Below are 15,485 nucleotides of genomic sequence, written 5' to 3'. Positions count from 1 at the left end.
CCTGTAAACTCCGGTCCTCTGCCCTGCTGGTCCTCCAAGGTCTCCAAATTGTTGAAGTCACCTCCAACAATCCAGGAATCCATGTCTGGGAGAATCCCTGTAAGTGTCCTCCAGAAGGTGGCTCTACAACGGAGATCTGTGGGGGCATAAATGTTGAGAATTCCAACTCTGGAGCCCTCTAATTCCAGGCCTACCCAAAGGGCACGACCTGGAATCAACGTGCCATGACCGAAAACTCCCTGGGCTAGCTGCTCTCCCACGGAAGTACAGACACCACCACTCCTCCCCAGTGCGCCGATCGAGGGCTCCCAATAAGTGTGAGAGCGACCAGGGAGGATCTTCCCACATCTACAGGAGTGAGCCGCCGAAAGCTTGTGTTCCTGGAGCAGAAGTACATCCAAACGTCCTATCACTGCTGGCTGAAGTTCCTGTCTCAAAATGAGCTTCCTGGGACCACGGGTGCCAGAAGAGTGAAACCCGTTCACATTCCAGGATACGAGGTGTAGGCTCATGGTGAGGACTGGGAGGCAGCGAACAACTGTCTGCTCGCGGTCGAGGTCGAAGAAGAAGCTGACATTTCGGAGTAGAGGCGCTGGCGCTTATGGGAAGGTTTGGAGGGGGAGGTGGGGTCGTCCTGCCCGTCCTTCAACATCTTCAACAAAGGCGAGAGGCCTTTGGTACCATGAACGAAGGCTTTCTCGAGCCAGCTCGAGATCTCTGAGGTGGACATCCCGTAGAAGGCACGGAGTTTCTGAGGCGTCCAGGCTCTGACGTCTTGGGGGAGGGGCCAAGACAGGGAGGACCTGAGGATCACAATTAGTCTGAATCGTTTGGCGGCGCAGCGCCACCGCAGGCGCACGTCACCCTCGGACCACTGAGTCTCAAGAAGCTGCCCACCGGACGGGCCTATCCAGGAGCAAATCTGAGCATGCGTCTGCTCCTTGAGAGCCTCCCAAACCGAGTCGTCTGTCCAGGTCTCGGTGCCGTCACTGAGGAACGTGAAAGCAAAGCTAGGGCCACCCCTAGGGACCAAGGCGGCTATTTTCCCATCCGCCCCTTTGCGGAGCAGAAAGATACTGATGTCGAGGCAAGCAGGGAAGGTCCCGAGGTCGGCCACATCCAGGTAGTCCCAGGGGCCAGATCTGTAAAAGTCGCGGGGGAGCTCTCTCTCCTGAAGCTGAGGCCCATCAGAGTCTGCCATTGAGGGGCTAGCGGACGGAGAAGCCTGCTCCGGTGGTGGTGTAGACTCCGGGTTGTAGACTCCGGGTGTCCTACCAGCGGAGGGGGAGAGGGAGGGGGAGGAGGCTGGGGAATAGGCAGCTCAGACTCCTCAGGGGCGGCTGGCGGAGGAGAAGAAGGAGGGGGAGCGGGAACTGCCCTCGGCTGAGGGACCGTCGGAGCAGCTAGCTCTACGGGAGAACTGAAAGAGACGGGGGGGGGAGGGATGGGGCTGCAACTGGAACTGGGGCTGAGAAGGAGGGGGAGAAGACTGAGGAGGACGAGGGGGCTAAAGCTGCGGGTCGGGAGACAAGGGGTGCCGTTGGGGGATGGGCTGGGGCTGGATGGGGAGAGGCTGGGGAGAGAAAGAGAGGGGGACCTGAGGCTGTGGAGGGCGGGCTACCGTCGAAGAAGATCTCTCCCATGTCCCTGGGGCGGCTGCCTATCGGGTCTCTGAGGTGCAGCTATAGGTGGGGTAACCTCGGCCTCCTTGTCTTTATCAGAAATCTTCTTGTTCTTTCCTCTTTTTCTTCTAACCTCAGTCCAGCCGCCAGCTATCTCTAGTCCCCGGGCTCCGGCTGCCTCTGCTCCTCCTGGCGTGGCTGCCCGAAGGGGGGAGGAGGGGACGGAGAGGGAGGAGGCGGGGGAGGCCGAGAAGAGCTGGCGAAACGTGGACAGGCAGCCGCCAGGTGTCCAAAGCCGTGACACCTCAGACACTGTCCTGGCTGTCCGGTGACTACCATGCTCTGGGTGATGCTGCCGGCACCTGTCACGATCTCGATCACTGCCGGGAGAGTCGCAGGATCCGCCACAGCCACACGGACTCGGGAGGCTCCTGCCGTAGTCACCGCATCGGCGAAAGTATCGTGCATAACCCAGCCGAAGTGGGAGCCCAGGTCCCTAACAATCGGCCGCAGCTCAGCAGCAAGACCAGGAAAAACTAGCGTCATTGGATGGCGAGGTATACGGAACCGGGCATCAAAATCTGCTGTGCTGAATCCACGGTACCACGGGACTATCATGATAATCTTTCCGTCCACTGACGTGGGGGAGCTAGCAATCAGGTTGCTCGCAGCTTTCGCACTGGAGAGTTTAAGCCAGAAGATGCCCCTTCCCATAAGGGCCACCTCCTCAATATGGCCGTCCTCTAGCATGAGAGTGGACTGGAGCCAGTCCCTGATGGCTGATCTGGAGGGGGAATGTCCAATGACTCTGCCATAGACTGAGGTAAGAGCAAAGTCATTGGCAACCTCCTGAACCCGAGATGATTGCTGCTCAGTCAGGATGACGCGGTAGGCATCTAGAGAGGGAGGGACCATCTGGGCCTCCGGTTCCGGGCAGGGAGCCGCCATACCGCCAAGACAAACTGCGAGGCTTCCGATGAGGAAGCGGCTGTCACCCAAAAACGGGGGGGGGTAGAAGCGGGAGGGTGGAGCCTGGGTGTGGCGGGAACGGAGGTGGCGCGAGGTGAAGGCGTGGAGGCGGGAGACTGGTGAGGTGGGGCGGCGGCAGCGGAAGCGGGGGCGGGGGAGAGGCGGAGCGGGGATGAGGTGACGAACGGGGGGCGGGGGGGAATGGAGGGGCGGAGGGGGCGGGGTGGGGCGAATGAACGGGGGGGGGCGGGGGTGAGGGCGGGAGGGGAAGGCGGAGGTGGAACGGAGGGCGGGGGTGAGGGCGGGAGGGGGCGGGGCGGGAGGCGAGGGGTGAGGGGACGGATTGGCGGCGGGGGTGAGCGGAGTGGAGCGAGGGGGTAGCGGGCTGGGGCGGTAGCGGGGCGGGGGTAGCGGGGCGGGGGTAGCGGGCTGGGGCGGAGGGGGGTAGCGGGGCGGGGGTGAGCGGAGGGGGTAGCGGGGCGGGGGGGAGCGGAGGGGGGTAGCGGATGGGGGGGTGGAGCTTGGCGAGGGGGACGGAGCGAGGTGGGGGTGAGGGGGGAGGTGAGGGCGGAGGGGTAGGGGGGGGAGAGGCGAGGCAAGGAGAGGCTAGGGGGAGGTAGAGGTACAGCGGGGGAGGAGGGGAAGCTCGCAGGAGCACACCAGCACCTAATGCCAAATTTCAATAAAATGGAATTGCAGACTGTAAGAAAATCTTTCCACAGATGCTCCTACATGTCAGAAAATTTAAGTTAGAGAAATACAACCAGGTTGACAGTTTCAAAGTTTAGCACTCAGCATCCCTTCCATGAAGGAAAGCAGCCACGCTAACTTCTGCATGGACAACTCAACCAAAGTGACATGACACTGGCATTTCATTATAAGTCTTTGTTTGCAATTCACAGCTTGCAAAGAAACCATGCCTTAGCAACTAATTACATGCATGAAACTGCAAGCTAGAACCCATATAACCCAACCAGATTTGGGCCTTTAAGCAACAAAATAGCATTGCCAAGGTTGATCCAACAGAATGATTTTAATCACACGAAAAACAAAGAAGCACATGCTCATTTTAGTACATTAGCTTGAGGCCAAACGAACAACAAGACTAAGAAGATCTTGAAAAAGCCACCATTTCCCGTTCAATACCCCTGCACTTGTCAAAGAACTTAAATAGCAACAAAATGGAAGGTGAAGAAAGAACATCAGAAGGAAGAAGACTTCAAGTTTGACAAGACTGCCATGATTGTTGTTTTATGCAAGAGGAAACACTCCAAAGTACAACGGAATTGCTATGATTTGTTGCAGAACCCACTACTATCTTGAGTACAAGCTGAAAAGTGTGAATTGTGAACCAAGGATCGCATTTGAATCAAAATACTATAGGTTGCATATGCCGACCATTATTCCAAATTTGTAGTAACGTAATTCCTGAATATCATCGGTAAAAATAGAAGGCGTGAGTGAATACGTTCACATTTGTAACTAATCAGATAATTCCCAAGGAAATTTCACAGTGCGTACATCGCCCCAGATCTTTACTTCACAGTGCATAAATCGTCCCGGATCCTTCAGGACCAATAAATCCATCCAGAAATCTTATGGCATCATTGTAGGTCTCGCAAACATAGAATGCAGACCTTCCTTGAGATTTGGATTTCAAAACCATAGAGAATCATGCACTCAATATTGACCTCGGAACAGTGTATACCTTCTGCGTTTGCGTTATTTTGAAGGGCTTTGTTCGTTGATAGGGTAAATTTTTTTACATCTGTTCATCCATTCAAAACATTTCCAGGTGCTTTTCTGATCCTAATCCATTAGACTTTTTCCATCCAAACATTGTCCCCACAGTGGAGACTGCTTTGTTTCAGTTTCTTCTGCTGGATGATCAATGACAGACTTCCGTTCCACCTCTAAGCCCGTCCCCATGCGCTTGTTTTGAGCCTCTAGTCTCACGTTCTCCATTGTGGTCTTCAAACAATTGTTTTCAAGCTGTAATGAACGCAGGGTGTCCTTCAAAGAAAAGAACAAGGTCTCCAATTCTGTCAATTTTGGATCTTTCTCAGATAGCTTCCAAACGGAAGGCAACGAAGAATCTCCATGAACAATCACGGGTGCCTCCACACTTATCTTGTCCGGCACGAGAAGAGGCAAAAAAGGGAAGGAAGTGTTGGGGGAGTTGGGGGGCACCTGCATATGCCATCTGATTTTTAGTTGTGCTTGAGCCCAGAGCGGGAGGCAACTGTGAGCCCGTAAATGACCGCCTGCTAAAAGACCACGGATCCCCCAATTCTGTGATGCATTGGGACTTGATGGACGCTGCTGCTGTATCTCCTCTCCATCCCTGCAGCGCTGCGAAGTATTGCTAAAACTTCTGCTGCTACTCATTGTGTCTCCCACATGTTCCCAATTCCCCCTTATGCCCTCCAATGACTGCCTATCTTCTTCGAAGAGCTCTGTTGTTAGTGCATGTAACCTCTCATTTCCCTGAGCATGGTGTTGAGTATCATACCTTGCAAAACTGTTTGTGAACCCTATGTCTGACCTGCCGGTATTCATCTGCAAACCAAGCTGATTCTGTCCCCAGCGTATCGTGCCCTGGAGATTGCCCTGAGAGGCATTGTCGGGTGGAGAATGAAAATCTCGTCGAAAGCTGAAATCCCCTAGCTGTGGTTTCACCCACAGGCGAAATCTCGGGCTACTTGGATTCGAGAGGTTGAATTCTGCAGCCATAGCCAGGGCAGCTGAAGCAGAGGAATTCCATGGCCCAAAACCTGTTTTCATGACGAGCGTGAAGGGGCGATCAGGCTGGTTGGGTCGATATCCGATGTGAAAAGAAGGGCCAGAATCCTGGGAGGTGCCGAGGAGCAGCGCAAGCTCCTCGCTATTGCCAACAACGATACCCGTGAAGATGGGAAATCCAAGAAGGTGGATAGGGAGTTTAGCTTTGACGAGGGGCCTGTGGTGCGGCCCGTCGCCACCTCTGAGCTTCAGGGAGGCCTTCATCAGAACCATAGCTGAGGCTGTGAGCGTTCAAGTGAGCCAACATGAGATACAACCAATTAAAGCACCATTCAACAGCATGCAAGAAGAGATACAAACGAAAGCGAGGGGAGCAGCACGGCTAGGGATTGTGCGTTTGCTTATCCTCGAGCTTGGTTAGATTCCTTGCTCATAAAGCATCCGAGAGGTCGCCCTCGACGCTCGAAGCTCGGGCAGGATGGCTCGGCCGTTTGCTTGTGCTTATCCTCGAGCTTGTGAAAAGCGATTCTTGCTGCGTAACAGACCTACGCGAGAGCATCCAACATCTCAGATACAACCATTTACAGCGTCATCGCGCTACTGGGTGTTAGTGAAACATCATGAATTTCATTCATGTGGCCTGCAGGGACAGAGACAGAGAGAGAGAGAGAGAGGAAGATGTTAACGTCTCCAATGATGCAAGCAATGGTTTCTTGTGGTCAATTCTAGTCCCTCTATATATTTTGTCGCTCTTGCTTTGGGATGTTTGTAGACTTTGATTACTGCAATTTGTTCTCAATATTACGAGTAGGCCCTCAGCTCCTCCTTTAATGTAATATTGTTGTTTCAGAAGTGTTAGTTGTATGCTTTTAACTTCTTTTATGGTGTGGATATTTGGATTTTGTGCATGTGTTTCTTGAAGGTAGAGTATTGTTGCACACATGATGCTTGGACAGCTTTGGATATTTTGTTTGTGAGAATGTATTGATCTTGTGTTGAGTGATTGAATGATAGGTTTGCTGGTGCGATGTTGTTGAGAAGTCCTTTTGTTTTATTGTCCGTAATGAATCATTTCGTAGTCTATGTATCTCATTTAATACTAATGTGTCCACTTTGATGTGTTGAAAAGGTTGTTCGGATCTTTGACTCATGATAGTGCTGTGTAAGTTAGGCCATGTGATTTAATGGCATGTGGGTCGAATGCTAGTGAGTCCATTGATAGTCCTTGCGAATGGTGTATTGTTCTTGCTGATGCCGGTTGGATTTCGTGTGATGGTGTTTAAGTTGTTTTTTCCTACTTGGAATTCACGTTGGATTTGAGTCAATGGGGTCCATGCTTCAGGTGCAGAGCTATCGTGGATGTTTGTATGTCTTAATCTTGCCATCTTCCCAATCCTGCTATCATTGAATTTTATCCATATTACTAGATGTGTCTTATGCTCAGTATAGTGCATGAAAATTCCGTCAGCCCCATTGACAAGGCCATCTTGAATGTCCAAATTGCCTTCTACAATTATGCCCACCTTTAGCTGCAGTGTGGAGTGCAAGCTAGTGGTGTTTTTTGGATCATCTGAAGTGCGTATTGATTTGCTGCAAGTTTTATGTCTTTTGTCCGCTACATGTATAATGTGCTCTTTACCTTGAAGGATGTTGTTCTTGTGCTCATCCTTGAGTGCATTGGTGTAAAATAAGTGTGGTACTTTTGTGATGTCTATGGGTTTGCGCTTGTAATTCATGTTTAAGTAAAGAAGGTCTTATTTTGTATGTTGTTCAGCTCTTATTTTGTTGATGATGTCGATGTACTGCATGTTGGTTTGTATCATAGGTTTAACCAATTCATAGTATTTGACCTTTTCTTGCCATATGGATGGCATTATTGCAAACGCTGTGTTGTTTTGTTGGGCTTGCCTGACAAAGATCTCCACACAATAAGAGGTCCACTCCTCTCAACGGTTTAGAGTGGTTATGCATAATCTCTCATACGCATGTCAATGGCAATGAATGTGCTCAAACCAATCAGCGAAATTTCATCCAGGACTAGCAATTTCAAGTTTTGGTATGGCGTTGACCGATATTGCAATGTCTTTGCTGAAAGGCATGTGTAGTTGGACATGAGAAGTTGTAGATACAATGCAGAGTGAATTGTCATGCCACCAATGTGGAAAGATGCTTTGCCTGTGTATGCTACTAAAAGGACTCATAGTAGTTCAACATTTGTGTTCTCTTTATGTGAGTAATGTCGTAGCAATGCTTGTACTATCACATGCAGAGTGTAAGTTTTGCATGTTGCTACATTTCTGGATAGGAAGAGAATGAACTACTTGTTTTCATGTTTTCTTTTTTTCAACATAATGTCTTCTACTATTATACATTGCTCGTTGTTTAAGTTCTTAAACATTTCATGGTATTCTTTGTTTTGCATCATGCCTTGCACCTTCGGTGGAGTTTGGTCGATGTTTTTTTTCTTACGCAACCCTTCCATTTCTATGCCAATATCGTATTGTTGTTGGTTGTCATCTTTCCTCGTCATTTTGGATGAGGTTGATGTTGTGTTACTATGTGTTGGTGATTTTATCGATGGTAGTAGCATTTTATTAAATATGGCTCTATTATGTTCAATTGTTTGCACGTTCTCATTGTGCAAGTCATGCCATGTATAAAGCTCCTCTGATGTACAATGTTCCCTTTCCATGAATGGTAGGTAAAGAAGGCATTCTTCTCTGTAGTGTCAGGGTCCTTGTTCTTGCTGTAGTTATTAAATCTTATGATATTTGATTTTCTTCTCTTTCTTGTGGGATTCTTCTCATGCGAATACTCGCTCGTGAATTGTGCAAGGCACATGTGTTGCAAGCCTAGCAGTCTTCTCCGATACTTAGTGATATTGTTGTCAAAGAAGATTTATGTGTTGTCTGGGTCCATCTTCTCTAGTTCCCACCTTTGCTTTAATAGTAGAGTGCATTCTTCGGGTGGACTAGTGCTTATGTAAGCATGTCTTCTAGTACTGCTTGTTAAAGGCAAGGATAATGAAAGGTAGATAGCATGCTGAGCACTTATACGTTGAGTATTTAGTATTGCATTTCCTATTTTACATACACGTTCATTAGTTGGTGCCTTGGATATGATTCTATCATTCAATGCTTGTTTAACTGCTTCTTTTGTTGCTTTGTCTTCCTTTGCAATGTATGACTGCAATAAACTGCAGTACCATGGGGGTTTAGAATGTACTGTATGTCTGTATTGGCTTCCCAGAACATTGTTATTGTAGCGTTGAATTTGTTTGTGAAGATGTCGTTTGGGTGTTGTTTTAAGAAAACTGTGGGCTCATATACTTTCAATCTCAATGCCGTAATGTATTCTTCTTCTGATAGGTCGCTATGATGTAAGAATTTGTTGAAGTCCATTGTTAATATAGTGGAGTCCCTTAGTGTGGATTCAATTTTCTTATTTCGCTTCTTTTGTTGTTCATTGATGTCTTGCACATTAAGTGGTGATAGAATTTATGTTGTACGCATTGGTGCTCGTGGGAATCCGAATCTACACGGCCTTCTTCCTTTCTTACATGTTTTCTTATGCATGTGCATTTGGAAGTCCTCCTTTGTTGTGTCCAATAGTGTGGAGTATGTCGAGATATATCGGTCTACAAATGCGACTATGTCTTCAGTAGTTGATGCATTTAGCATGGGTACGTCTGCAATCCATAGCAAGCATGGCTACCATGGTTTTGGATTTCAATGTGATAAAGAAATAGCTCAGTACTTTTCCCACAATCGTTGGATCCTTCTGGAGTAAAATTTTTATTGCATTAAACATGTGCACATAATATCAAGCAATGGTGACAGGGTCTGAGCATATTATGTCGCGTATGTGTAGGGGTGTTGTTGAGTTGGGAACTATTGAGGCATTGGCTCTGAGTTCGTGTAAGCATGAAGTAAGTGGTTCCCATAGTCGCTCCGTTGCAGAGAAGGTTATAAAGAATGTGGGAGATCCTAGTTGTCGCAACATTGAGAAGACATTTCTTTTAAGTTCATGCTTATAGTCTAGAGAGGTTCGAAGGCATACCAGATCACATAATCCAATGTTTGACTGTAGTAGTTTCTCAATCTATTGGCATCTCTCACATGGAGTTCTCTTCCATTGAGTTTTCCTTTTCTCATGCGTACCCATGTTGATGATAGAACTTGTCGAACTAATATCTTCATCGTTTTGAAGAACAAGTTCTCGATGTTTAAAGCAAACCTTCTATTTGCATTTGTTAATTCCCATTGTGCTATGGTCTGATATGGTGTAGATGCTGGGATGTTATATGTCCTAGCTTGACCATAGAAGATATTTGGAAATGCTAACTCTTTGCAATGGGTGTCTTTGAATATGCTGAGGGGAGTGAATTCTTCAGATGGTGCAATCGCAATGGTTTTATCCTCAAAGTCAACAACTTGTTAACTACTATATATGCCGTGCACTAAGGTATCAGTTTCAATGTCATCCTCTGTTGCCATTGCGTGCATCATTTCATTTTCATCATTTGTTTTCGTTGCTTGGTTATGCATATTCCTTATGTGTTTCACCCAGCTGTTGTTTAGTTTTACATTGTATAGTTTGTGTAAAGCGAAGGTCATTAACTCTTCAAGCGCTTGGATCGTAAGAGTTGGGCGGACAAGTCCGCTCATGTAGTTGTGATTATACTGGAGCCTTCTCTTGATAGCTACCATCACAATTGCACTATTGCTAATGAATCGTGGAAGGACACAATGAGCTCTCTCAATATCTGCGAGGACATTGATTACACTTCCACGTATTCCATATCGTCCATCATATGTTAGTTCTCTTATTTGACAAAATGGAATCCTGATTGATATCAACCTTGCTTCTATGTTGTTTAACATGGGCACATATGTCATCTTCATTGCCATAATCGTGTTCTTGACATTGAGGGTTGGCATCCTATTCTTTTGAACTTGATTTCTGCAAGGTATGCAAATAGCCCTTTCTGCTGCTTAAGAAGCTGGTGCTATAAAGTCATGGTCATGTAGGAATTTCTCCATGGATTGACTCAATTTTTTAAGCCTTTGCTGAAATGTTAATGTCCCACAGTAGAGACATGCGAGAGTCTCTTATTTTCTTGAGGTAAAGATCACGATGGCATATAGTTTGTCTCTTTCTCTTTCATCTTTGTTGTGGTGCCAAAGAAGGATCATTTAAACTAATGGGGCTCTCAATTGGAAATACACCTTTTGTGGTTCCGTTGGCCAAGTTTGTTGTTATAGGGGGATGTGGGATCTCTGTTACAGTTTGCTTCTTATGTAGTTTGTATATTTTGTTTACTACACTTGCCATGGAATGCTTTGATTCCTTCATTCTGTCCATATAACAGGGTGCAATATCCTTTGTAGAAATATGTGTGTGTGTGTTTAGCAACTTATGTAGTTCCAATTCTTCATTTCCACTCCACACATTGTAGGTCCTAGTATTTTCTCTTTTGAAAAGTGGTGTCAAAGTGGGTGGCTGGCATTCCTCATCCAAAAGTATGTTATGTGCGTGCCTGTTGGTAATGGATGAAGTTTGTTTTATTTTTTTTTGGGCAAAAAAAGTTTTTGTTACATTAGGATATCATCATCATCATAAGTATTTACATGTTCTTTGGTAAAGAACAACTAGCCCCCATGGATGAAGTTTGTTTTTGTACTTCCAATTGTGACCCATTATTACGTTGTAATTGACTTGGAATGAGTCTGAGAATTTTGTCAAGCAATCATAAAGGATTGCTCAGGAGGTAGATGATGTTTTAACACATGTGGAGATATGCTCTCTTATGAGGTCTTCTTCGGTATGGATTTCATTTTCTTTTGCAAGTGACAACCATGGGCTTCTACATGTTTTCTTCAATGATCTTATACATTCAAACAATGTATTCAACATTGACTCATATGTTCTTCTTGGTGTTAATGTGGTTAAGCATGTGATGATGTTGGTGTGGTTTTCGTGTTCTTCATTGAAAGTCTTTGTCTTGTCCATGTCATAATTGTCGAAGTTGTGGATGTGCTTTGTTTTCTTTGGGATTGTGTTGTTTACACACAGATCTAGCTTATCTTCATTCATACTTGGGCATAATGGATGTATGCTTGGGGGCTTTATCGTTTCATTTAGTACAATTTTGTGGAGTGTCGTCTCTTTGTCTTTGCCTATGATTTGTACCTCATGTAGTTCTTCTCTATCCTTTTTGAAAATTGCAAAGCGGACACCTAATATGTTGGAGATGTGGTTCAAGCAATCGCTCATCATGAGCCTTGACAAAGCAGCTATAGCGGCATAATGTTTGACTTGTTCTAGCATGATATGCTTCTCGGCTTCACTATTCAGTACTCTCGCAATCACGTACCAAGGTGTTTTGGATATGTTTGGTGACAGCTCAATGGAGTTGTAGAGTTGTTCCTCCAAAGAATCATAAGATTGTGAAGCAATGAGCTATGAGGTGCACTTGATGATGTCAATGTTTTGTGGGTTCTGCCCATTGAAATGCAATATGTCACAAAGGTATTTCTTATACGAGTATAATGTCATTTCCATGGTCTTTGTGTGTGTGGACTTTTTGTTTTGATCTACCAAAAGGTCAATGGGAAGGTCATGAAGTGAACGTTATTTAGCACGTCAATGTAGCGCAACATCATGTACCAGTATGATTAACTTTTCCCATAGAAAGTTTGCACTATGAGAATGCCATGTTCATGGGAGCTCCATCAATCAAAGAGAATATTATAGTTAATTGTAGTATGTGATTTTTAAGGGCGCATACCCACACCACCATAGATGAGCAAGAGTGTAATGTGTGTGGAGGCAATGTAAAATCCATGATGAAAACCGGTCCTTCATAAGGAACAAACTTGCAATGTGTTTACTACATTGAAAAGCCTCTTTCGAGCAAGTTGCTATCATCACTACAAGTAATGAATAACTAAAACAACTAATAAACCGATGTATGTGGACATAATGTAGCTGTCATCAATGCGACTAAAGCATGCAAGTGGAAAGAACTATGTGGAAGCGACTATGACATCACTACTACTGCTCAGTGAGGGTCAAAAGCAATCACATAGCCCGAGCTATTGATAGCAAAACTACCATTGGGCTTCAAGTCCATGAGATCTTGTCCTTATATAGCTCCAAGAAAGTCATTTGCAGTGACAAGACAACGTCCACTTTTGGCCCCACGATCTGAACAAGAACATCAGATCCATCTTCTAGTAGAAGTTTCCCCCTTTGTGTAGGGACCTACACAACCACCTGAACGGCATCACAACTATAGCAGTATGGATATGTAGGATCTCAGCTGGCATGATCACCACCACGTGACCCGCACAAGTAATCCACAAGTTGCCCATTCACATCCATGAAATGCAATATGCCATACACCTACATCACATTGTTTGACATAAGTACTTGGTCTTATAAGATTTTAATGCCATCAAACAAAATAAGAGTGCAATTATCTGTGTGCCATCGCCAAGCTCAGCTATTTGAGCACTAAAAGCATGCTTCAACTCTTCTCACTTGTTTCCCTTGGGCACATCCGCTAGTATTGTGAAGTGGTAAACACACAATGTGATGTGTGCATGCATGTATGAAACATTTGGCAATGTGTACGTGACAATCCCATTCTCATTAAACTCTTGGATTAAGTGGGTCTAAATACTCTTTCGTTCATTGACGACGAATGACAGCAATCTTACCACCGCTCTGTCCTCATTGTGGGGTCCATCTGCGATGATTACTTGATCATTTGTGCCTCCATCAGTGTCCACCTTGATTATCACAAACGCTATCATGCCCATCACCGAAGATATGGTCCCTGTACCTAACTTGATCATCGATGAAGCCCATGGAACATATAATGCAATGGTAGCTTTTGAAACAAGAGTGATCGTGCCTTCAAAAGGCTCCCCTTACTATGGTAGTAGTGGCATTCACATGCAATGAGAAATTGCATGTACCTCCCTCCCTTGTGGCCTTTTGAGCTATAGGAGCACCCTAAATCCCTGTAGAAAGAGTCTATCTCTAAGTAATCCCTGTATTGTTGCACAAAAACCATGGGGGAACCAACGTGATTGTATCACGATTCCTATGTGTCGGTGAAATCGGCACGCATGATAGTAGGCTAAGGGAACGTCCCTTGCTTTATATGTTTCGTACTTTGCTAGAAGCCTACCCTCGAAAGCAAACCTATGGTGAATACAATATGATAGCACCTAGATACGTAAAATACTAAGAGCATTCCCCCCGTAGATTAAGTTCTCTGGTCTAGGCACTATAGCATGAGAATTGAATTCCCTAGTTTGCAAAGGAGGTTCCATTCAAATGAGTCTCGTGCAATGATCTGGGTGATGCGACATCATCATCAACTTGTCTTCTATGACAAGAGCTTTTGCTCGCTGAAACCCCACAAATTTTGGCTTTTCAACATCGCAATAGAGAAGTTCATTTATATTAATCTCAACATATGGACAATGCTTCAATACCACTATCAACAACAAAGAATCCTTTCAAAGTCATAAGCTAATGTAGCCCATGTTTCAGAAAGACAAGAGAACTTTCGATTTATTTGGAAAGAAGAAACACACTATGAACTTTGCATGATTCGCTGCAATGAGTAAATCCCTTCTATTTTCGAAACCCCACCTACTCTAATTGCAACAACATTCCTATTCTTAGAGAACGGACAGTTCATAATAGCAGCCCACAAATGTGGAGCAATATGCACACAACCTACAATTTGCAAAGAAATATCCAGTAGATTGTGTGTGGGTAAGACTATGTATGCACATAAGAGAAGCACAAACATATACTAAAACCAAAAATGGAAGGTAAATACAAATGAAGTTTGCTAACCTTCCGCATAAGCCTCCTTAGCTGCTTTGTGGAATGCATTCTTCAAGGACTTCGGAGGTCTTTTGAGAGCAGGGCTGTCTAGTAAAATAGCCTTTCCTTTGTCTAAAGATCTTTTACCACATCGCTTCATCCCACTAGCAGTCATAGTATCTAAACACAAACAGCAAATGGAATTCAAATACAATGAAGAAATGAACAATTTCCACAAAGGCAAAGGCATATGGCATTTTCAGCACCATTTTCATTAAAGTTGTCATGAACTATTTTGACATCCAAGTTATGAGCAAGCTTGACACCAGAAGTATATGCAATATGCAGAGGAGCATCCCTTGAGCATTGCCCATGTTCAAAGACACCGTCTTTAAAGTTCACTCTTTGATTGATGACCAGCCCGATGGCTAAAATTATTGTGTTTCCTAGCAGTTAAATTAGTTAAGTTTAATTTCCAAGCTAGTTCGGGTCATATACAAGTTAATTTCTAAACTGGGCTAGCTTGGACTTAATGTGATTCTCCTAAACCACCCCGGTGGGTGAAGCATCATGCAATATATCACCAAGCTGATTGAGGTCAAACAACAGTTATGTGATTATTCTAAACCACCGTGGCTAAATAGAAATAAATAGAAGTATATTTTGTAACAAAACTAATTGATAACCAGCCCGATGGTTGAAATTGTTGTGTTTCCTAGTAGTTAAATTACTTTAGTTTAATTTTTGGGTTGGTTCGGGTCATACACGAGCTGTCTTGGGCTGTGGTCATCCAAAACCAACTTGATGGTTGCAACAGCAATATATAATTGAGCTGGTTAATGTGATTGTCCTAAACTGAGTTTTGTTATTTTCTAATTGATGACCAATCCAATGGTTGAAATTATTGTGTTTCCTAGTAGCTATTTTAGTTTAGTTGTTTAGTTTTTGGGCTGGTTTGATTCATGCATGGGTTGGATTGGAGTTAATGTGATTGTCCTAAACCAGCATGATGGTTGGAACATAAATTCATCTTCTTATCGTATTTCTCAAAAAAAAATTTGAGGGAAGTCCCCATCAAGTGCATAGCAACTCTGATTGATTGAGATAACAATCTTCAAGTAAGTCGTTACGCTCCTAGAGATCACCCTTGAGAAAGATATTATACACCCGCTCAATTATTGCTTGAACATGTTAGAACTTCACCGTTCCTCTCATATTAGGGAAGTACTACCTTGTCTATTTCAACACATCCTGAATGTCTGTTGGCAAGCTCAAAACCTTGAATCCAGCATTTGTACTAAT

General features: G+C 45.0%; 1 protein-coding gene across 1 annotated transcript; it reads right to left on the bottom strand.

Moving 5' to 3' along the window:
• Positions 1 to 4,295: 4,295 nt before the first annotated feature.
• LOC147898298 (uncharacterized) lies at positions 4,296 to 5,994 on the bottom strand. Its single transcript, XM_087378740.1, has one exon. The coding sequence runs from the start codon at positions 5,604 to 5,606 to the stop codon at positions 4,401 to 4,403; it is 1,206 nt and encodes a 401-aa protein (XP_087234866.1). The 5' UTR covers positions 5,607 to 5,994; the 3' UTR covers positions 4,296 to 4,400.
• Positions 5,995 to 15,485: the final 9,491 nt, after the last annotated feature.

This window comes from Dipteris shenzhenensis, chromosome 9 (assembly GCF_047967505.1).
Source record: "Dipteris shenzhenensis isolate YYH24624 ecotype China chromosome 9, Dip_SZ_1.0, whole genome shotgun sequence".
In the NCBI taxonomy this organism is placed as follows: Eukaryota; Viridiplantae; Streptophyta; class Polypodiopsida; order Gleicheniales; family Dipteridaceae; genus Dipteris; species Dipteris shenzhenensis.
Note: the sequence above shows the minus strand (reverse complement) of the source record. Positions and strands in the feature narration are given on the sequence as shown.

Bases quoted from the DNA above. Each gene is read 5' to 3' on its own strand.
- LOC147898298 (XM_087378740.1), bottom strand. From the start codon at position 5,606: ATGGTTCTGATGAAGGCCTCCCTGAAGCTCAGAGGTGGCGACGGGCCG.